The 24,912-nt window shown below is 38.7% G+C and overlaps 1 protein-coding gene across 2 annotated transcripts in view; it reads right to left on the bottom strand.

Moving 5' to 3' along the window:
* CTNND2 (catenin delta 2) overlaps window positions 1-24,912 on the bottom strand; it is a 638,318-nt gene that overhangs the window by 62,539 nt on the left and 550,867 nt on the right. For both annotated transcript variants that reach the window (XM_059854664.1, XM_059854675.1), the window contains exons 15-16: window positions 18,573-18,746; window positions 6,357-6,507 (exon numbers count right to left, since the gene is read on the bottom strand). In XM_059854664.1, coding sequence (XP_059710647.1) covers window positions 6,357-6,507; window positions 18,573-18,746 — 325 coding nt within the window. The remainder of the gene's footprint in view (window positions 1-6,356; window positions 6,508-18,572; window positions 18,747-24,912) is intronic.

Below are 24,912 nucleotides of genomic sequence, written 5' to 3'. Positions count from 1 at the left end.
AGTTGATAGAATTCTGAAAGTGCTTGATCTGGAATTTGACACTAAAAAAAGAATTCAGTTTTACCAATGCTAGTTTTCCTCCTAAATCTCTTCATGTGAGAGTGTTTTTTAAAAAGAAATGACTGAGATTGAAAATCTTTTCTAACCTCTGTAATTACCAAGTCTGCTTGTCACAAATATATTTGAAGAAACACAGAGCAAAAAGCAACATGCAAGTGGCTAAGGCACATGAAAAGTCAACATCTCCTTGACACAAGGCTTTTACACCACAATGGAAAAAGTACTTATCATTTAAACATTTATCAGGTTAAATTCTCAGCGAACTTATTAATACAAGACTGAAAAAAAGAGAGTTCAGATGTTGCTGTACAGGTGTTATAAAACATCATAGTTTATTTACTCTTTTACTAACTTAAACAGCATCTTTCTCTTCACTGATGAAGAGTAAGGAGCACCAGTTATTAATGCATGATGATATGTTCCATATTGTAAATCAACTTTTTCAACTTCTTGATGACAGCCTGTTCTCATTCAGGTATCTGTTTATTGTTTTGCCCAGCTCAACTATCAAACACAAAAAATGAAGTACAATAAAAATTGACACAAATTTAAAAATTGCAGGATATATTATGTCTTCACCTTCGGAACAAATGCCTGATTAGTGCTTTCTGGAATCTTCTGCATTGCAAATTTATGTCAATTTAACATTCCAGTGACTATGATACTTTATATGTCAATTAAAAATTCAATTAAAAAATTCAGCGTCTCTCACTGTCAGTAGATGCGTGTGTGAGAAATTCAGAAATGCTCACATCTAAAAAAAAAGAGAAAGCTGCACGTAAGCCCTCTTAAGGGGGATGAAAGCTATATTTTTGATTTAATCATCTCCCAACACATCCCCACATTCCTTATCAATGTACATTACTAGGACTTAGCTGTTGTTCTTGTAACTACAAAACTGGAAACTCTTTTCACTTGGATTTATTACTAATTCTAAACCAAAATGCAACCATGCTCTAAGATAGGAGGACCCCATGGAGCTGTTAATGTACCAGAAGAGCTGTGTTCTGCTCTGAGAATGCAAATATTTGATTCTGATCCATATTCAGCCTAATAGCTAAAAAGCAGTCTTTCCAAACATTGATATCACACTTTGAAATAACATATCTGACCTTTCTTTGAGTGCAAAGCTAGGCAAGGTGACCCTGTGAAGCTCCTTCCAACATGAATTATTCTGCAAATCTAACGATTCATTGGAGTTGTGAACTTCTGATACATCATTCAGTCAATGCATGAACTTCATCCTGAAGTTTAGCAATAAAACTTTGAAAGAAACACCAGGCACCCACACAGACTCACACTGCTATGAGATCAGAAGACACGCACTGACAATTTACACACTTCTTAGGTGGTTTTCATCACTAAACAATAGTGATATGGAAATACTGGGTAACTTCTGTCCTCTTACATTTTAGACAAAATAAGTCACTTTCTGTGAGTCTCTCAGTCACCTATAAGGGCATCCAATACAGGTATCTTATCACAGACAGTGAACTTATAGACACCTAGCAAAAATAAGCAGTTTCCAGCACCCATTAGGTAATAATTTAATTGATGTGCTATTGTTGAATTTTGCATGTATAACTGCATTACTGACAGATGAACAATGAAGAGGATAATTCAGTACTGACACACTGTCCCCAACTCAGGAACCATTATTTAAAAATGACCCCTGCTACAGGCTCTGTTTTGAAACCTAATTCAAAACCTTGTGAAGGCAGAAGAAATCGTACCACTAACTTTACTTATCTGAATCAAGCTTTTACAATGACAGCCACAACAATAAAGTTTTAATTATTATAACACTTCAACTTATCCCATCAAACTCCACAGAATCTAGAGCCCTGAACAGACACCTGGATTCTCTAAACATTTTAAGGGTGTAGATATGCAAGGACTTCTTTTCTACATAGTACAAGAAGTCAACAAAAATTTTAAGTGGAACTGTCCTCCTTTTTTTCAAGGGACTAAAATACTACCAGTCTCTAAAAAAGGAAAAAAAAAAAAGAAATCTTTAATTTAACTGCAAAAGTGCAGACCAAGAGGCCAAGAGAAAGAATGGTTCTTTTCAATTACTAGTACAATATTCCTCTTAATCAACGCTGACTCAGAATAGCATTAGAAACCACTGTCAGGATAAAATGAAAGTGACAGAAGACTTGAAGCACAAAACTGTGCATTGAAGTTTTATACATTTTACCTCCAGCTTTGCTTTCTCTCCAAAGCCTGTACTCTGTGGACTTACCACTGAACAGTTCTAATGCAAATTCCAAATTTTCCTTCAAGAGAAAAAATCCTATATTGTACATATTTTGCAGTGCATGAAGAGTGACAGATTTCTCATCTGGGGCAGCTAGAAAAATCAGTGTAACTTGCTTGAAATACCACTTACTGCACTTTAAAATACCATAGTAACTGCCATTTAAAACACAAGGTAAATGCCGTGCATACACAAGAACAAGGAAAATGCAAATTTTGGGGATAGACATCCTTCAAAAATTTCAGACAGGGATAGTCTGTACCGGCTTGTTTAGGTAGAATAACAAGTGACATAATTTTTCAATTACCTGTACAATGCATAATCTCTTCTGGCAAAGAGGTCATGGACAGCAGCAGAGAGCAAGATGCTGTCGTCTTTCAGATAAAAGAAGGATGAAGCTGGCTTGTTTCCCAGGACTGAATGGGGAACCCTGATTTGGAAACCTTCTCACATGCAGAGTGGGTAGAGAAGGGAGGCTGCTGCACCAGTGCTGGCTGGGAGACTCCTAAGGACACAAGTGTACAGTGCAGGCTCAGGTAAGCCACAGAAAGTTCCCTAAAAGTCCAGAGGAATGTATGGAGGGTGTTGAACCAGAAAGCCATTGAAAGTTGCTGGGGCAGACTGCAAGGAAGCAGTTCATCCTGCAAAGATGCTGTTTACAGGAGATGGGTTTACTTTCAAGCTTTTCTGCCCCATCCAGCTGATCCAAGCTTCCTCTAATTAAAAGAAACTGCACTGAGTTACCAATTTCTGATACCATGCCAACAAAACGTGGCTTTAGAGAATGGAAGTTTGTAGGTGCACTCAGTGTAGGGAAGACAGTAGGACAACTTTGGTGTGAGGTGCTGGCCTGACTGGCACTGCCAGAAGCAAGAGGTCTGCAGGTAATCCTCAAGTTAAAAACTGCATTCCCAGCAGAAAGAGAATAATGTCATATCCTCAAACTAAGGTGCCAGTATAGCTCTGGGGAACACAGAATGCTGGGTTTGTTATTCTACTTTCCCTTACTCACCTTTTTTTTTTGAGAGAAAGAGACAGATGAAGAAGAGGGGAAGAACATAGGAATGACATAGCTGTACAAAGGTCAACATAGCTTTTAGAAGACCTCTGGGATAAAAGTGATTTTCTTCTGCCTAAGTGAACAGTCAAAAGCAAATAAAAGTGATTTTTGTCAACTCAGTGACAGCTACTGGGGCTGGGGGGAGAAGCTAATGGAATCATGAATTTAGGAGAGACAGAACCTGCTTCAAGGAAGGAAAAGAAGCCTTCCAAAATGCAGAGCACATGAACAGAAGTGGAAAAATGTGGTACCAGAGGGACACAGGGATGCTGTGCAGCCTAGATCACTGAAACCAAGGAAGACAAAACAGGCAATATCAGTAGTGGATCCTTCCCTCAACTGGGAGAGAGAAAAGGCTGAGAAACCTTTCCCTTGGGTGCTCTCCTGGGAACAACAAAGACTGTGTATTACTTTATGCAAACAAGGGTCCTGGAAGTCAAGTGAAAATTAATGCTGTCTAACCTGTGACCAGGAATGCACCTGGGCAGTGTGTTCTAGAATAAAAAAGTGCGTGTTGCATTATCTATTCCAGTACTAAGCAGGCCAAATTTACCATGTCTTTGAGTGCAGTTTAATTTTGGGAAGGAGAAGGATGACTATATCTGCTGTCTCAGCCAAGGGACACACGGCACAATGCAAAAGCAACGAAGAAGGAGAAAAGAGCAGGTCCTTTTGAAGACATGGAACATGCCTGAAATGAAACCCAGGAAGAAGACCTCAATATAAATAGAGAAAATGTTGCTATGGGGATGGCTCAGATAAATTATAAGAGAAGCCTCTCACCAAGCTTTAGCAATATAACATCATAGTTGATAGATCTGTGTGAAAAACAAAACAGACTGGTCAATTCAATGAAGTCTAGTATGGAACTTCAGGCCATTGAGAAAAGGGTCTTTTTGTTTGTTTTGTAGTGTAGTACAGGTGAGCCTGGATTTTAGCAAGCTTTCTAATATATTTTCCACGTTCCTCAATACTGATTTATGGGCTGCTTGGCAGCAGAAGGATTAAATATATCATTCTCTGGCACATTTCAGTAAAAAAATGTCAGTCAGGAATGGAACACCACCACCACTGAAAAGAAAGCTTTATAAAGGCATTGAACCCCCTCCCAACCAACTCAATTCTAGCTATGTAACTTTACTATGTATACAGTTGGAAAATTATCCTTTAGGAAAGGTTATTTTATGGGGAAAATTCCAGCTTGTCAGGCAGAGTGTGTCAGCACAAGAACCTTATGCACCAACAAAAGTCATAAAGAGAAAAGATTAATACCATGTTGATTTTGCCTAGGCAGAAGGATGCCTGAGGAACTACCCTGATAAAGCACAAGCTCCTTTTGAGGCTTCCTTTGCATAACAACAGCTAAGGCATCCTGCAATACATATATAATACAAGGATGTGCCATATCACAAAAATGCATGAACTACAACACGAGTTGAAATCCTTGACCACTGCTGATGTTCAGCATTTCTAAAAATCAGCTCTATGATAGGCCCTATTTGCTAAGAAATACTCGAGAACAAGAGCAGTAATGACCGCTATTACTGTTTCTTTGAAGTTCAGTGATGAAAGCCAAAGAAATGAACATACAAAGATCACAGCTGAAATGGTCCAAGAATTATAATCATAACTCCCCTGTCATAATGGCATGTCTGGACTGTTTTTAAGCTGCAGCAAATTACTATTGCAATTATGAAGTACAGTTTCTCAGAATAACCCTACAAATAACATAAAGCAGAGCAGCACTCTACAGCTATTATTAGCTGGCTACATAAATAAATATATTAGGTTATTATATTCAATAGATTCTTCCCACATTTTTTAAATTTATCTTTGCTTTTATGATGTGTTATTTAAGAATTTCATAAAATACTAAAACGTTGAGGTTGTGCAAATTTACTATCCATAATTTTACTAGTATTTTGAATGGCACACCAGAGTAAAACAGCTCAATTTTAAATGTATAGTGTTACATTCCTAAATGAAATTTGCAGATCCGGGAACATTAGTACAATAAAACACCCCTCCCAATATGAGAGGAGAGATTGCCTTATCTTAACAACTTGCAGAGTACTGCTGTAAAGAAGCATTAACCCTAAGATAGCACTGGATGCAAATAATAAACATTATGATCATAGTATCTATCTACATAATTCTGTAATTAAAAGCAGAGAAGAAATATGCTGTAATGATAACAAATCAACAAGTTAGGAAAAATTAACAGAAAATATGCTCTTAATGTACAGAAGTAGAAATAATTTGGTTATGATTGTTGAAATAGTTAAAAATCAAGGAAGTAGTTATTTTTCAAAGACAGAACATGAAAATAAATGCTCAATGACCAACAGTGTTTGGATGAATTTCAGCTAAAGAACCCCACCAAAAGCCTGAACAAAATAAAACCCCCAGATGTGTGCTTCCTTTATGATCACAATTCAGCTGCAATAATGATTTACATAAATTATTGTCCTTTTCCTTAACAGTCTATTTGTGTGTGAAGCAAGAGTCTCCCAGTTCTCTTGCTGGAGCTACTGATCTGCCCAGTAAATTCCTGTAACCTTAAAATTTTTATGACTTGTTACTTCATGACTCCAAAGTTACTTGCAATAGGTAATCTGAGGAGCAGGAGGGGGTGCTGCTCTGCTTACATCCTTGCTCTGGAAGATGCAAGTGCTACTGCCAGCCTAAGAATGAAATGCTAAAGCAGAACAAAGCCATTGCTTTTCTTGCAGAGATTACAGCCTGAGAGATCAAGAAACATTGCATGATGTTTAATTAATTTAACAATTCCTTGATATATACTAGCAAGCTGTCACATAAAATCTGAATACGACACACTAGAGAAAGAATTAAAGAAATTGTTCTAGAAATGTGAGAATAATTTTCATTGTGCTCATTCTGCTGCAAACTGGAAAAAAAACATCCCCAAACCCACAGTATATATATATATATATAGATTGTTTGGAAAGAACATACCTATTAACTCTTTATTTCTGACATCTAAGGCCATGTTTCGTAAAGCTGTAGCAACTGCACATACCACCCGGTCATTGTCTATCCGGAGCAGCTCCACCAGAATGGGCAATCCTTTCTCCTTGCGGACGGCAGCGCGGATGTACACTGACCACTGCGAACACACGGGAGAGAGAGAGAGGGGGGACAAAGTGAGCAATCCACCACAGGCAGTGAGGCACCTGAGCTCACAACAGAGTAAGGGCTAACAGAAGCATCTGGATGCAAAATTCAAAGGAGTGGAAATAACTGCATTGATGATGCCAGGCAACCACTTGATTTGGCAATCAGCACTCTTTTTTTTTCTTATGGTGACAGAGAAATTAAATGATGAATTGACTTCTCTCCCAGAACACCTGGTTACATTTTTATGGCCCAAGTCTGCAGACAACTTACTTTTCACCAGCGTTTGCAACATCTAATGATACTTGTTTACTGCTAAACTAATAATATTTATTTTACAAAATATGAATTTGTATTACAAAGCAAGTTCAAGAGGTCTGAGTATTCTTTGTTGTTACCATTAGAATTATTCAGTCTACAAACATGAAAACACTATTATCATTTCTCTTGTGATTGTTAACTTGTTCAGAAGGAAAACTGAGGATAACTACAGGCCTGGTTTTGGCAGCTGTAGTGATCCTAACTGGAATACTGTTGTACATTGAAGTGTTAGCCATTCCCTCAAGAGCTGACCCGAGGGCAGTGTGTGCCTGTGCTGTGCCTGGATGCAGGTATCACATGGCTGCAGGATAAACCCAGTGGCTGATTCTATCAGAGAAGCCTGAAGGCATCTCCCACTTGACAGCTGGTCATGACACCACTGGCACGGCCTTGTCTTTGTATCAAAGCAAGCAGTATGTTCTCATGTAAACATCCTTTTCATCTGACAGCAGAAATGATGAATGGAGTTGTTTACTTCTAAAAAACTCTTCAAGAGCTCTAAAGATTATCATGCCAGTGAACAAGGGATCTGTGCAGTGTGCTGTAATTTATTAGGAAATCCATCCAGAGCTGTACAACTTGGGGTTCTCAGCAAATAAAGGGGTGAAAAATCAGCTATACCACCCTGTTTTCCATTCTGCTGCTATCTCCAGCAGTTGCAAAACATGTAAAGAGGACACCAGCTGTGACCTTGTGGGTTTAAAGTGTATGGGTACTGCCAAAGTTAAGTTGTTTGGACATCTGCAGATGTATAGGTTTCCTCAGCATAGCCCACTTCAAAACAAGCCATCCACAAGCACACATTCCTTTCTCTTCATGATCTCTTCTGCAATTTTCATAAAGTTCACATTCATGCCTCTTGTACTAACAGTTGAAAGGAAATTATTGAAGCAGAATGTCCCCTTCCTTTCAGTGCCATGGCATGGATGCTTATCTTGCCATTGTACCTAGAAGGTGAAGACAAGTTCTGGAAGACCTTTGCTTTTGAAATATTTCAATTATTTCAGAAACTACGATGATAAGTCCTAGGATATTCTGTTTTAGATGGCTCTTCTCTTTTGACACAGACATCCCACTGTAAAGAATAATTACATTGCAATAGCATTACTCCATAGCCAGGCAGAGAAAAAAAAAAAAAAGTTTAGCACATTTACTGTAAGCAGACCATGCTTAATCCCTGCATACAGCCTCTACTTTCCACAGTCAAAGAGCTCACTTTAAAAGCATCTGTTTATATAAGATATATGCCCTGAATAGCAAAAACCAGATTATATATTTATGATAATAACAGTAGATAGACAAGAACCACAGTGCTGCAATGTCTGTAGTGCTAATTCATTCCAGGTGATATGATTCAGGGGAAATTGGGAAAAAGGAAAACAAACCAGAATTCAAAGAGTGTTTTCTTATTGATTTTCCTCTGTAGTAACTATGTATAACAAAAGCCTGTTGGCTGGACTTTGCTGAAGAGGAAAGTGGTAACAGTTATGTTAAGCTATCTAGTCAGTTAAGTTGGACAAGGGGTTCTCAGCATCCCTGAGCACAATAATGTGTCTAAAACATGAATGTGCTGACATTTTGTGCTGCAAAGCAAACAGCGTAGGGGAGATAAGTGATAGCAGAACTCTTCGTTGATCTTATTCTATGCTCTCTCCTCCAGTCTCTTCTCAAGAACCAGTGTGTAGGATGATCACCAGATAAAAAACAAAACCAGATCTTAAGGATATATAAGTTTAACAGGAAGTATTTTGTGAAAAAGTTTCTTTCCTATACATCAATTTTAATGGGATATTAAATATAAAGGATGCTATGGAAACAACAAATGGGTATTTCTAACCTTCCTGGCTTAGTAAATATGTATTTACCTGCCAGTTAGATTCATTCTAACCTGCAACTGGGAAATGAGCAATACCTCCTTGCACTTAAAAAATCCTGTATTTTGTACATCTCTCCCAGGGGAAGCATCTGTTGTGTCTGCTGTGATTACAAGGTGACTGCCAGCATAAGAGTTCAAGATAGCAGTGAGAATATTTTGAGAAAAGAAGTGAGCCTGTCTGGTTGAGGTGAGAGTTCAGGCTAGCTGAGAGTATTCTGAAAGATGCTGCTGTTCATTGCAGAAGTACATCAGAGATGTAGCATCTCCAGAATGGGCTACATGGGGAAACAGTGGGGGTGTTTGTTTTGAGTGAAAAAACCCCTTATCTATGTCTATTCAATACCAAGGAGAATCAAAAAGAATCCTTTAGATTATTCAGTATATTTTAAAAACCTCCATACTAAAACCTCAGTAAACAGTTTTCCTTTGATTTTTTTTTCTAGCCACCTACCAAGAGAAAACATAAATACTTGTTTCATAAAGCCAGGTTTACAACAGACTCCTTGGGACGTAGCACTTTCATCATCCATTTTAACCCAAAAGTTTAAGAGGAACAAATTAGGAAATGTTTTGCTTTTAAGCCTAGGGAGAGTAGGAGACATTATAGGAGAAATACTGAAATAATTCAGTATGAAAAAAAAAAGAGAAAATATAAACCTCCTTACTAAATAAAAAACATGCAAACCTTCAGGATCTGTAATGAACCAATTAATTTGATTACAACTGAAAAATAGAGCTCCAAAGCTTTCACAGGGGAAAGATGCAGATATAATGTTTCACAGATGCACATATGCACACATACATATAAAACAATGGGTGGAGTACTACAGAAAAGTTATGTACAAAACCTCTCCTCTCTCCTGTGTACTCCTTCCCAAGCTGTCTTTTTCCAGGGGACGTCATCCACTTTGGGAAAAGTTCACAGACTCCTCAATGTGTGATTTGCTATCATTTAATCTGCTGTTTCAAGTCATGAACCTTAGGCAGAAAGAGAGAAACGCTTTTAATTGTTTCAAGGGTCTCTGGAGAACTTTCCATGTGGAAAGTGGTATGAACTGTCTGGTCCTCTTTCCTTAAGCTGCCAATTAGGACAAGTCTCTGCAAGCAATTATGCTGCGCTGTGCGGATTTCAGGAGAGCTCAAATGGAGGTGCCTCAAAAGGCTATTTCATTCTTGCAGAGAATGGAGAAATTGATTCAGCCTTGTGTACACTGATGATCCTTCCGTTTGCCTACAGCCATCCTGCGGTGCCTGCATTTCCACATTGTGGGTCACTTGCTAATATGAGCTCAGTGAAGTATAAAAGAGAAGAGATGAAAAATCATAAAAAAGAGACAAAGGGTTTGTTGCCTATCAGTAAGTAAATGAGGCACGCTGCTAATACACTTAATCATCCTGTTACTGCACAAATCAGTGGCAGTGTCAACGATCGAATAGCTGTTCAGTTTGTAAAGCAAAAGCGTTCCTGTGGGAACAGCAAACACTTTAGCGAGAACAAGCAGCTAGAAAATAAAAAAAAAAAAAAATCATTGTTGTTGCATCAGATTGAAGCTAAATTATCAGAGACAAGCACAGGAGCCGAAGTCTGTGCATGAATACACTTTACCAATAGTGGAATTTGGGGGGCATAACCACTACACGTCACTTTGAAGGTACACAGTAGTGCTCTATGCCCGCCTTCATTAGTAGCTTCCTTTTTATTTTCATCACAGTAATTAGGTAGAAAAATAGAGTAAACATGCAAATTATTTTTTTGTTTGTCAGATACTGTCTGTACAAGTGAATGCCTCTAGGGATTTAAGATTATATTAGGCTGAAACTCAAGAAAAGAGTAATTACTCTAGATAAAACTAATTTACATTTTTTAGAAAAATTTAAAAGCACTTATTCACTTAACTCTTTTTGGTGTTTTATATGGTTTTCTTTATTTCCCTATGAAGCAGCAGCACAGGAGACCAAACTGAACAATGAAGAAATTTCCATCATAAAATGAGAAAGAAGAAAAGTACCAAAATTACCCCCCGCCCCCAAGAAATGCAAGAAATACCAACAACTGTATACACTTGACATTTTGAACAGATTCACTTTCCTGCCATTGACATCAGTGCTCCCAAAGTATCTGCAGAATATTTCATCCCATACTTCAGCTTTGACTAGAATTTGGATTGTACTGGTACAGTTCAACACTGTGACCCAAAGACTACTGAGTTACTGAATACTAAAGGGAACTACTGAGATGTAAACTACAACATGAAAGCTAAATCAGGGCAGCAGGCATGCCAAAGCAAACTAAATTACTCAGCAAACTAGAGTACCAGGAAGATTAGAGAGACTTGAGGTCTGTTAGGAAAGGCTTAGTAAGAGTCCATGCTAACAGTAGTAAAATAGCAGACCATGAAAGAGAACTGCAGGTTGAATAATCACGGATCAATGAGTAATTAAGGATTAATGTTCCTCTCTGTCTGATCAGACTCAATGTAATATACCTATCAGAAAAAAGGAAAATATTTTTATATTCAAAAATTACAGATCTACTTTACTCAAATAACTCTATTGGGATCCCTAAGAAGTCACATGACCTGACAGAGAGCAAAGCCCTGAAATCTTGGTTAACTCTCTGCAGTTTCTGAAGAGAGCAGAAAGAGACTTCCCAAGGACTTTCTGCTCCCTGACTGCGATGTACTATTCTCAGAAACGATCCTATCTCGTATACTACCAGCAAGTTCTCTATATCTTTCTGCAAGTTCTCTATATTTTTTATGCTTGCTCCACAACCTCAGTCAAGCTTAAAGATAAAGGAAAAAAAATCCAGTGGGTAAAGATACAAAGTTAAGTAAATAAACCAGACAAAAATAAAACAGTGTTAACAGAAGTTACCTTAAACAGGAACACAAAACTGGTAAGGAACTGCCCTTGAACCTCATCATTCTTGGTTCTGCAGTACAAGTAGGTATTTTGTTTCTAAAATGATCTGAGAACTTGCACTATCAGTATTCCAAACACTGTAACCAACATAATTAAAAAAGAAAAGATTTGGGACAAAAGTGACACATCTCACGGGAAGAAAACTGCTTACAGTAAGGGATTACCTTGAACATGAAGGCACTATGAACTACTGTGCTCCCATTCCATATACAGATGGCCTGATGTCTGTGATACAAGTGTTTGCAGCAGCAAGTCTTGCTTTTTAAATATTGTCCTGTCTCTTCAATTTTGTCTTCTGTCCTCTAGAGCCAACACATCTCCAATGTATTAACAATTTATGTACTTATACAGTGCAATGTATTTAACAATTGATGCTGCCTCATTTATGGTGTTTCTACCCAGGTAAGAAAACCTGACAGAACAAAGCATTGGAATTCCTGAGAGAATAAAGCATTGGTTATTTAAAAAATTGATTTTGTTGATCACATATATTATAAGCGGCCTTCTGCATCCTATCACATAAAGATTCATAATACTACTATTTTGGAGAAAAAGAAGGTAAGCCTTTTCACTGTAATCCAAAAAAACTTTCTCCTGGAACAGCCTGATGAAACTTCAAAGGGTTAATACATAAATAACTAGAGTCATCAGAAAAGCCTGGCAAGGAACCCACAATATGTCCTTGCCTGATAAGAGAAGATTGATAACCTAGATGTCTGCTGCTTTAAAAAATAATTACTCATTATCTTCAAGAGTCTGGATGGTAAGGAGCTTGAAACTCTTTCTCATACTACTCTTTGAAGCAGCTGCACTGACCTTGTGTCTAAAATGGTCTCTTTTATGTTTTCAGTTTCCTTATCTAATAATTTACTTAATGGAGCTCTTGCTCCTATGAGAGTCAGATTTCCCTTGCATGGAATTAACAAAATAAATGCAGCAGCTTGTCTAAGGAACAAAGACTGAGATAGCATCTAGCCTATCTCAAGAGATCAGGCCAATGACCCATAAACACCATTCACATGGGCATTGTACCTGTATACTAGGGATCAAAGACAGGGACATTCAGTAGTCTGACCAAAGAGCACCTCATTCCCTGCTGAGTATGATCAAACATGGAACAGAAAGGAGAGGCACTAGAAAGAACCAGCCAAGGAATGCTAGAGTTTCATGAGACTGATATTGACCTCAACAGAGCAGCACTTGCTCCTCACCTTACAGTCAAAGGAGAAGAAAGGAGGAGGCTCAGCAGAACTGCTACCTTGGACTTGCAGAGGACAAACTCTGGTCTGTGAGGGAGATTGGTTCACAGAGTACCTTGGGAGACAGTACTGAAGGGCAAAGAAGTCCAGGAAGGCTAGACATTGTTCAAGTAGGAAATCTTAAAAGCTTGTTCCAGTTGTTGAGAGGAACAAGTCATCCCTGTATGTTAAAAGATGAGCTGGTGGGGAAAAGCAGCAGCCTGGTTGAACAAAACTGCAGCTCAGGAAAAAATGAACAGAGTTTTACCGTCCCCTTCAGAAAAAGGGAGCACAGGAGGAATACATGGATGTTCTGAGGTTTCAGGGAGAAAATCAGAAGGGCCAAAGTCCAGCTAGAACTTAATCTGCCTACTGCTATAAAAGACAACAAAAATATTTCTATAAAGAGCACCAAAAAAAGAAGGCTAAGGAGAATCTCATTTATTGGATGCAGGGAGAAACACAGTGACAGGGGATGAGGAAAAGGCTGAGGTACCAAATGCTTCTTGCCCTTGGATCACAACAACCCCAGGCAGTGCCACAGGCTGGGGAAAGAGTGGCTGGAAAGCGACCCAGTGAAAAAGGACCTGGGGGTGCTTCTTGACAGTGGCTGAACACTATCCAATGTGTGTCCAGGTGGCCAAGAAGGCCAGGGGCATCCTGGCCTGTATTAGCAATAATGTGGAAAAGGGAGTCGGCCATCCTGTCATTAAAGCAGGTGAGGGAGTTCATAAAGTCTGTAAAGTAACTGAGACAGAAGACTGAGTGCACAGAAGGGACTAAGCAAGGCCCAGGGCAGGTGTGCTATCTGTTCCAATGTAAGCCATTGGGCTGCCAGAAGAAATGAAGGAAATCTTGTTTCCTGGTTTTAAAAGATAGGTATTGCCTATGTAAGTCATGATAGTATTTTTTTTAAAGAATCATACGAATGAAGAATTTATTTTTAAGGGTTTGACAAAACTAAGGAAATGCCACTTGACAACACTGTATTACCAACCAAATGTAACAGCGAAGGTGATGTAGGACCAGAGGCAATGGGCAATAACTGAAACACAGGACTTTTGTAAAACAGCAGGAATTGTTTCTTCACTTGTGAGGGGGACTGAACACTAGCACAGGTTGCCCAGAGAGGCTGCAGAGTCTCCATTGGAGACATTCAGAAAACCATCTGGACGTGGTCCCAGGCAGCTGCCTCTAGGTGGCCTTGCTTAAGCAGGTGGTTGGACCAGATGACCTCCAGAGGCCCCTGCCAACCTGAGCTCTTTCGTGATTCTCTGAGTTCACAGCAACAGGTCTGGCAGTATTGCAGTAATGTCCTGCAGATAAACTGACATCAACCTAAATTCAGCGGTCAGATACATACACACAGACACAGTGATAAGGAGATATCCTAATATTTCCTTTCTTCCTGAGAGGGTAATTTTATTCAGAAGGGACATAACCTTGGATGCTTGACATTGTTAACTCGAGGACATTTTGCATATAACTTTTTACAGGCTCAGCAGATTTAATGTGTTAATAGCCAATTGACCAAGGTGAAAACTAAAAAGAACTTGCCACTTTAATTTTTACCATCTGAGGAGAAGTACTAATGCCAGACTACATATAAAGACAATTTTTTACAGGATCACTCTTGTAATTTTAAACCATGTAATTTTTTCAATCCAAGGCATTCAAATAAAAAAAAATTATATGAGAAAGAACTTCTGGTTTGAAGAGTTATAATGGGAGAGATTTCTTAATAAGCAGGCAATTTTCTTCAGAATAGAGCTGGGAGAGTCAGAAAGTCTCCTTTTTTCTTATTCTACATTTTTCACAAATTTGGTTAAACACAAATTAAGTGGCAAAGAAAAATAACAGAGCTCCCAGTGAAAGTTAATACCTAACGGGAAATAAAGAGTTTGCACTGCTTCCAAAGGCATGTCTCAAACCTTATTAGTTCAGGGAAAACTCCAGCTAAGATTGATGAGGAAAGTGTTTCCCTAGTTTTATTATTTCATATTTCTAAGCAGCTTTAATATTCAAGTTCACATCACGTATAATTACAAAAAGACTATTCTTTGAAAAAAAAATCTTAGAGAGGCAATGAGAGGAAGCAAAGCCTAACCCAATGGCCACACTTTTCACGTGCTGCTCCTTCTGCCTGCAGGATGTTCAGGACATGGTGAGACCACCGTGGTTATGATCTGATGGGACAAAATGTTTTGGGAAGCAATGACTTCTCCAAAACAGGAACCCTTCCAGTCCCATGTAGCAGCTGAGCTCAGCAGAAGGTGGTAGGTGGGAGCAGATCCAGGGCTGACAAACTGCCCCATTGCTGTCAGGTAGCAGCACTGTGCTTGGAGTGTGTATTATGGCAGCCACCAACCCTGTCAGGTGGGGGACACGCAGTGACCCCTGGCTGGCATCACAGGTCACTGTGCAGGGCAGCAGCTGGACCTCAGGCAATGTGATACCCTGGCAGTGATGTGGAAAATGTCAATTTGTCCAGTCTTTCCAAAAGACTTTACATATTGGTTGTCTCCAAAGGTATTGTTCCAGAAGGGCCAATCCTATTTTTCATGGATGCATCAAGTAAGCACATGAACAAAAAAGATATCTCTGTGCAGATATGCATCTAATTTTTCATGGCAGAGAAGTTCTCCTCCTTCAGATTCCAATACCAGCATCCCCCTTATGTGATGACATCTTGATGCAGAACAGTGAGATGAACAAACGTCTGTGTTTATCTGAAGCAGCCTCTTCCCAAAATGAGTTCTGCTTTGTATATAAGCTGTCAATCTTTTTCAAAACCAGAATATACACCAAAGTCAAGATACGCAGTCATAAATTATGTCAGGTTAAATTTTCACATTGAAAATATTCTTCCTCATGCCTCAAAATCGGGATCCTGTTTTATTGATACACCTTCATTTGGATCTCTTAGTGTATTTGCCACCAAGATGCTCCTTTTCTGGTTTGTTACAGACCGTGCTTGGGGTAATAATAATTGCACTGACCAAATATTTCATTAGTCATTATAAAAAACTACCAAGTTTTACTTTGCAGATGGGTAATATATGCCAAGACTTTAGTCCTAAGCATTTCATTTTGACATAGAAAAATCGTCTGTAAATATAAGTATGTCCCACTTTTTTCTTTTATGTTGGTATTTGGCTTTAGAAGGAATTCCTGCAACTGAAGCAGTGCTAAAATTGTCCTACAGATTATGTGTCACCATGTGCATGTGTTGATTTTATGTGTATGTATCCCTGAAAAACTATACTCCCTGAAATAATGAAAACTTTCAGCCTTTCTGAGCTATTAATCCTTAAAGCTACATATTGCTGCTTTCTTTTTGTGCCTGAAATTCTCCAAAGCAGTCTAGGGGATTTAGACACATATTGTCTGTTAATTCTAGTGGTAGACATTTATCTAAATCCCCTACATAACTTTTTATTTTTTAAAAATTACTCAGGCTTCCTTTTATCTGCTCACTTTCTCTGTGTAATAGCACTGGCTAAGCACTGCCTGTGTTAAAAACATTACCGCTTGGCCACCCAAGAGGATTAGACAGCTTTGTACCAGAGGAACCAAAAGGAAAGAATTGTGCAAGTGTATCAACTGCATTGTATTTTTTTCCAGAAGAGACTGTATCTTCAGTAGGGTGTGAGCACACCTGGTAGGATGGGTGCTTCCTATAGTCTGTGATTCTTCTGGTATTAAAATAATGTTAATTGGAAAAAGCCCACAACTGCTATTGCTATTCCTATTGTTAGCAACATTGTTTATCTTCATACAGTTTGCTCTTTTCTCTTTCAGTTATAAGTTTCAGTATTCATAAAGTTCTTGAAAGAATTAAAGTAAAAAAAATAATTTCCATTCTTTATACAATTACCATTTGTTGAAGGAACTAAAAAAATTAAAATCTCCCTTAGGAATAACCACTTCTTTTAAGAGTTTTCTATCTTTTATTTGAGTCATTTTATATCTGGACTGCAGCAGTGGAAAGGAGAGGTCAAAAGGTGGAAACATCAATGCTTATGTAATCCCCAAAGAGGATTACTCCCCTCACAAAAATGGCTAGTATGACATGTGAAATTAAGGATATTCATTCTGTGTCTGCACATCCCTTGTAATAGAATTGGTGAATCTTTAGAAAAATAGAGCAATATGAGAACAACCCAGCTTTTCCCATGGTATCAGCACAGATAGTATTAAAGTCCAAAACCAGTTTTTCTAAGCCAGCTCTCGCCAAAGAGCTCTGCAGAGCCTCCCTTCCTCTCACTGTACACTTCTGCCAACTAAAGGATGACAGGTATGCAGATTTATTAGAAATGGGAGAAGGGACACCACTTGGATTTTAGCACTTCTATTAGTCCTGGCAAACATGCATGCATTGTTTTCTCATTTGGACCAGGGCTACACCCATTCCCAGATGGATAGTACACATTTATAGCCTTTCACTGCCAGGATTACACCATCTGAAGCAGTCTACAGCATGAGAATAATAAAACCATAATGATTTTCAGGCACAGTGGTACATAGGAGAAAAATCACTGAACAGATATTTAGTTAAATCACTTTACATGCCACTGAATGCAACAGTCAACTACATATTATTAGTCTGGTGGAACACCATCATAAAAAAAAAAAAACCAAAAACATAATATGCCTTGGAAGAGCTTGTGAGTGTGCCAACCCAAGTTCCAATAAAACTTTTTGTGAAAAAGAGAACAATTTCTTAGTATCAGTGCTAATATTTCAAAATGAATGCCTAATTAAATTGGTATTTACATATCACATATGAATACCCAATTGCTTAAAACCCAACAGGATACCTTCTGAGATATAACTTTGATCAGTGCATTTCCCTGTACATGACTGTTTTCATTGTAAATGAGAAAAATCCCTGCTGAGAGTTAATTTAAAATCAATGCATTATAGTTACACCATAGGATTACACAGTTAGTACTTTCAGCCAATTCAACCAGTTTACCACCAGGAAAGTTGCCCTAAAAAGTAAACAAAGTTCAATGTTGAATTTTACTGATCTGTTCTAAATTTGCAAGCATTTTCTTAAATTTTTTACTTGACATACTGCAAATAATACATAAAAGAAAAATGGTGCTTTTGAATATAATTGAAAAATAGGATTAGCTGGAGTAGAGTGCCTTGATTGCACATTTCCTCACTCATTGTATATAATTAATCATATTATGAATGTATTTTAATAATGCCTAATTTTTTTAAAAAGTAGATGCTAAGATTATTTGGTGTCACATCATTTATATCTTGCTCTGCCGTGCCCTGCCTTCTCCTAAGGGACAGAATGTCAACCAGTTTCTGCAGTGACAGAACAATTTGGTTTCATTTGATTGCCACTGGTGGCATTTTTGGCTCATTTTTCATGGCTCTGTCAGCCAGGTTCCTAAAGAACTGCTTCTCCTCATTCTCCATATTTGGAGATTGGTTTTCAGTGGCAATTTTTCATACTTGACTTGACCGATGTGATCTTCGCTGCTGTACGCTGACATTTGCTATGATATGACTACCTAGGACTTGAAATACTGTCTCAGATTTGACTTCAGATAGTTCTATGAGAACAGAAGGTTATTCCACTACCAGAAGCAATTAGGTGCATTTATATCACCAACCTGCTGTCAGCTGTAGGTTTCAGAACTGAAGAGGAAATACGTATTGGGTTAATATTCCTACCTTCCAACTCCCAGCAGCCAGGTTCTGCAGTGCCCCTGCTGCCCCCTCCAGCGTGTCTGGATTTGAGCACTCAGAAAGAAGTGTGAGGTAGGGTTTGACTATTGAAGGGTGCCACAGCATCTGGATTCCTTTGGGTGGTTCTGCACAGTCTGGGAGAGGTCCTACGCCATCCCACTGTTGGAAAGCACAAATCAGATTGTCAGCAAGGAACAGTGAAACACGTTTGAGAATTGTCTTAGTTGAAACTAGAACATCTGTGAAGGCATCTGCCCATAAACAGATGTTCTCAATTTTCGCACATCATGTGATTCTTCATGGAGGAACCAAATTTCCTACTCAGCATTCCATATAGACAAGCTATAAGATTGGCAGAAATCCCAATGTTTTAACTAGCTGACAAAACAAAACCACTTTTCAATGTATGTATTTTTTTTTTTTTTTTTGTGTGGGAACAGAAGCCCAATGAACGTTATCTTAAGAGGCAAATCTAGAACTTGCATGGGGAGATTTTCTTTTCACATCCTTCTCAGGTCTCCACATTCTCTCTCTTCCCATGAGAGGAAAAACAACACAGAATGCCACTAAGGAAAACAAAATCATTCAAGGCCACGAGCCCTCTGTCCCATGAAAGGCACAAGTGTGACAACTCTTCTTCAATGGCACAGCTTTTGGCTTCTCACAATGAGAGTGCAGGAGGTATCAGCCAGCCAGCTGTGTGGTCTGAGACTCCAATGCAATTGGTAGAAACAGCCCCCACAAAACATGCTGTTCCTCTCATCACATACAGAGTTTTGCCATGAAAAACAACCCAAGTCTGATATCCAAAATGTGCAATATTTAAACCTGAACAAATGGTAGGTTATTGCACAAAACCAACTCTTACCAGAAATAACTATTCCAGGAGGACAGGGATTCTCCTCTCCAGTGGAGCACACAACACTTGCACATACGTATGAAACATCTCAAAGGAAAATATACAGACTTTCTTTCTGCCTTTTAAACAAAAGTAAGATGTGGAATGAACTATCAATAAAATTTTAAATGGAAATCTACTTATGTATTTATTGTATATTTTGTTTTGTTTTGTACAGATAAAGAGAGTTTAATAATTCATGGCACTAGTGCAACTGTTAGGAACAAGGCTTAACTTTTTAATAAATATCTTTTCTAACACTTCTGCTATGTTCACACTGTGTAATAGAATAAAAAGTAAACCTTTTAGTACCTTGGGTAAGAGGTTACTGTGCCTATATAAACAAAAAAATCTGTACCATAACATTAAACATCTACTAAACTGATAGCATAAGTCAAATTAACTCCTGGTTTAAATCTGCACCAGTTAATTTAACTAGTTATGAGTGTACAATAATACTTGCACTGGGAAAGACCTTGAACCTCTTGTTTTAAAGAAGTATCAATCATAATTTTATTTACACTAACTTAAAAACCATGTATTTTAAGGGACAATCAATCAAGTCTTTCCTGATAACAACTAAGCCAATTTCAACAAGGTTTTGTGTGATTAATACCTTTAGAAATGAAACCTGCTATTCTTTTCTAAATTAAATCAGAAAAAACACCGAAGTGGAAAGCTAGAGGAACCATTTCATACACATAAGCAGTTACCAGAAAGCAGCTCAGGTGTGAAACTCACTACATTAAACAAATGCTATCATAGTTTAAAAGAACTGGCATAGCAATGCCCAGTGGTGGTTGAGACAGTAGAGGACAAATGCCTTCTGGAGAAACAATGCCTTCAAATGACACTATTATGGGGTTGTCTTTGAAATTTTTAATGCATTTCTGCCTTTAAACCAATAGATTGTTTTCAGTGCATGTGACTCAATTCTTCTTTTTCCTCCTTATAAATCACCAGCCTTGCTAGAAATGAGTTCTTTTCAGCTCATAAAAAATACATTAAAGCCTGCTTCTTATTTTAACTCTCAGAATTCAATCATTCATACTGTCAGACTTTTTTGAAAACAAATGAGAGACATATCTTACAGGTCAAATCTGACTTCACACCAAGTTTAGGTTTTGCACCTTAGTAAGTCCACTAATGAATGACTTGTGATGTCCAAGGGCACCAGTTCAAGTCTTCACTTGTCTCATTCCAGCTTGCACGAATTATGCATTATGCAGCTGAAGAGTGCTTGTACAGGGTATATTACTTCAAGGACAAAGCACATGAAATGCATCAAATGTACCAGATTTACCCATATGAGGGGGTATATGGCTCTGTGGGGGTATGATTTTGTTTTATGCTCAGCTATTTACACTCGTATGATCCCAAGGAGTACTGAAAATCAGCTGATATAAGTAGAGCTCTATATACATGTTCATGCTGTGCTGGTACATATAAAGCACTAGAAACAATCTAGCAGATAAATTAATATTTAATGTTGTTTTGCCATTCTGCCCAGTAATGAGAAAACATTAAAAAAAAAAAAAAAAAAGGAGACAAATTACTGCATTTCCCTGCCCTTCTTGCAACTCCCTTTCAGCATGATTGCATTAATTTATCACCAACTGTGAGGGAAGACCTTTTTCCCAAGATGCTGTGATGCCTTAGAGTCCCTGTAATAATGATGAAAATCTTTGGTACCACACATGCATGTGCAGTGAAGGCACAGGAAATTCAGTCACCCTGAAAAATGTCCTGCAGTGCTCTTCACATGTGGTGTGTGTGCCCAGAGCAGCTGAGTGGCTGCACAGGGAGGGTGTCACTGCTCACCACGCTGTGCTAGTTTTGGCTGGGGTAATTACCTTCACAGTAGTTGGTATGGGGCCATGTTTTCAATTTGCGCTGGAAGCAGTGTTGATAACCCAGGGATGTTTTAGTCACAGCTGAGTAGCACTGACACTCACACTGAGTAACACAGCCTTTTCTGCTCCTCATCTCACCCCACCAGCGAGGAGAACGGGGATGCACAGAGCTGGGAGGGAATACAGTCAGGAAAGCTGACTCCAGCTGACCAAGGGGACATTCCATACCACATGGTGTCATGCTCAGAATATAAAGCTACGGGGAAGAAGAAGAAGGATGGGGTTTGTTTACCCAAATCACTGTTATGCATTATGCAGCCCTGCTTTCCTGGGGATGGCTGAAGATGGGAAGTGTTCATGCCTGCCCATGGGAAGTGGTAAATGAATTCCTTCCTTTGCTTTGCTTCCATGTGGGGCTTTTGCTTTCCCCATTCAACTGCTTTTACCTCAACCCACGCATCTCCTCACTTTCACTCTTCTTCGCCCCCGCCCCCTGGGTGAGGCTGTGTGGGTTTGCTTGCTGACTGGGGTTAAACCACAACACCTGCTGTGTCTGTGGCAGCCTCTTCCCTGTAGGGCTTGGTGGCTTCTGTTGTCTCCTGTGTAGCTGAGACCAGTGCCTGAAGCTGTGCAGCCCAACAGCTGCAGGGCACGCAGAACTGACACAGGTAAGCAAAGAGGCTGTTGCAAAGGAGATTTGCCTGATCTTCATCCATTTATTTCAGTTTTCATAAACATCAATGGCCTGAACAAAAAAAAAAAAATTTCCCCGAGTGGTATTAGAGTCCATATCTAAAATAGTGGTTAAGGCATGGCAGAGGTTGCTTTGCAGTTGGCATTACTAAATATTAATGAGCTGAGGCAGCATCCTCACCCAGTAAACACCTCTACCCAGTAAATTACTGGAAGAGTTACTGTACTGTTGCTGCCCATCAGGAATGATCAGGAAGGTCTATTTGAAATAGACTCAGGCTGCAGTAGAAGCCTCTGAAAAAGAGGAAAACATGCAATTACTCTTCCTAGCTTATACTAAGGAGGAAAAAAAAAAAAAGTCATAAACAAATATTCCTTCCAGGCTTCCCTCCTTCAGCTGAAATTACCCACATATATTGTGGTTGAAACTGACAAACTGTTTGTTACGTGGGTGAGATACAAATCTCTCATTTCCTGAGACTGGTGCAGAAAAAGGATGAAAGTCTAGAAAAATAAAAAGCCAAATACGAAGATCTTTTAAGAACAACAGACTTTTGATAGTAAGAATACTCCAATAAAATTTCCAAATTTTCATAATTGTAAGGAACTTTGAGTGGAGAAAAAGATCACTTATCGAGATGCTTTCCTGTGCTGCACAATAGATTATCTACCACCACCTTTCTCATTTTAATGAAAGTAAATCCATATTTATAGTGCAGTTGTACTAAATACCTGGGAAGGCTTCAGCTCAGCAAAAGAAGTATACTCTGCAGATTTGAGGGTTTGTACTAACAACATCAAATTGGTGGGGTTTGCTTTTAAATAGGTATCACATGACCATAGGTTTTCCTGTGATAAAAAAACCCAGCGTTTGATTTCAATCTATGACATATGAATACTTCCTTTACCCCAGTCTGTTCAGAATACCACTACTAAAAAAATCTAGGAAAAAATAAACAAACAAACCCCAGCAATGCCTAAAACCATCTAGACCTCTCTCCAATGATCCCAGACATTTGGGATAGTATGATAACACTGTAGCTATGCTCCTTGAAGCAGCAGTGACAAAATTTATATGAGCAATTACACAGTGCTTACTAAAACCACTTCTGAAATGCCAAAGACAATTTAAGAGGTCCCTTAAGAAGACACTGATAGCTCATCCTGCATGTCTTAATGGCTGTGACAGCCTCTGCCAGGTCTCCCTAGACAGGTCAGTCCAATAACCTCTTTTGGACAGCTTTGTCCAAGAGGTGAACTGGCCAATGTTGAAAAAAGAGCAGAAATCAGAAATTCAGCAACAAAAATACAACCCAGTCACGGAGCTTGATTTCAGAATCCATGCAGCTGGCACTAAGCAGGCAGGAAGACTACTGCTTGCATCAAGTCAAACTTCAGTTTAGATATCCAGGCCTAAATAAAGGTAGTGAACATAAATGCAGGTGTTAAGTGACACATAGACTAGAGGAGCATGGTGAGAGAGAACAGAGACCATTGCATAAATAAAGGTACCATTCCCAGCTTGATTCAACAACATTTACAATTATAGGAAAGGTGTTTGAAATGCTTTCAAAACATTTCAGTGTATTGAATCATTATAATTAATCTCAGATATTAATAAATCTAAATTTTACTTTACATTGCACATTACACTCTTAAAATAATTGTCAATGCCTTTATTCAACTTTTTAATATTACGCTTAATATTAGCTAAGAAAAAAATATGAATCCAGTTTGTACATTTTCTCTTTGCTAAAAACAGACCCTTCCCAAATGAAAGGGGAGGGAGTTAAAGCCGCATGCCCTTCTCCTCTCCACAGAAAGCTGAAGCCAATTGCAGTATGTTCCACAAACTGACAAATCCAAATGACATTTAGTAACTCTGCAGTTTTGAATTTGAAAACAAATTGGCCATACATGACACTGAGAGGCTCACAGAGTATCTGGGAAGATGCTGCGTTGGCAAGCAAGAAAGCAGAAACGGTTTCCAAAATGCTCTGTAAGGAATCACTCAGGACAGCTGATCCTTGCTACTCAACATTTGACATATAACCACCTTGTGCAAGATGAGGAAGCAACAAGTGGAAATAATATTCCTTCTGAGCAAGAATGTATTGGCAACACAGCTTTTCATCCCTAATCAGAGTTCACGTTGTTGGTTAAACCCAGGACCTGTCACCATTTCTCTGTTTCTGGCCTTATTAGCTGGGTGTGGCTTGGTAGAGTATGAAGCATACTTGGTAAAATAGTGATCTCACCACATGAAGACGTATCTGGCAGGTTTATTTTTATGCTTTCTGAAATTTTATCGCCCTAAACCTTCCATTTCACAAAGATAGAAGAATTTATAGGCCATTAAGCAAGCATGCTAAAGAGGTGTGCCAATCTATTCTTAATGATATATGACTTGAAATGTTGCTGTTATAGCTTAAGGCTCCTGACAGAAGGTGAAAAAGAAGGTCAGGCTCATTTCAGAAGTGTCACTTCCAATCAAAAAAACAGACTTTGGGCTAGATTCTGGTTTGACAGGAATGATTTCAGATGGGGAACTCTACATAAGCATGAAGCCAAGAAGTCAACCTGTTTCTCTTAGAGAAGACAGGAAAATAAATGAAATTGTGCCACATGTATACATAATGGGCTGTGTAACAAGAAATAAATAAGGATTAATGATGACTCCCTGGCATTTTTTTTACTGAAGTTGGACCATAGACCTGATTTGCCCTAACTGCTTTTTGTCATAACCCTTGTTTCTCATACAGCTGAAAGAATAAACCTGTTGGCAGCAGTGAGCATGCCAGCAGCATGAAGAGCATTTCCAGCAGTGGAAGGATCAGTTTCCATTTGAAGAGTGACACAATACAAGGCAGAGAGGTTGATG

This window comes from Haemorhous mexicanus, chromosome 1 (assembly GCF_027477595.1).
Source record: "Haemorhous mexicanus isolate bHaeMex1 chromosome 1, bHaeMex1.pri, whole genome shotgun sequence".
Lineage (NCBI taxonomy): Eukaryota > Metazoa > Chordata > Aves > Passeriformes > Fringillidae > Haemorhous > Haemorhous mexicanus.
The sequence above is the reverse complement of the archived record's forward strand: the minus strand, read 5'-3'. Positions and strand labels throughout refer to the sequence as shown.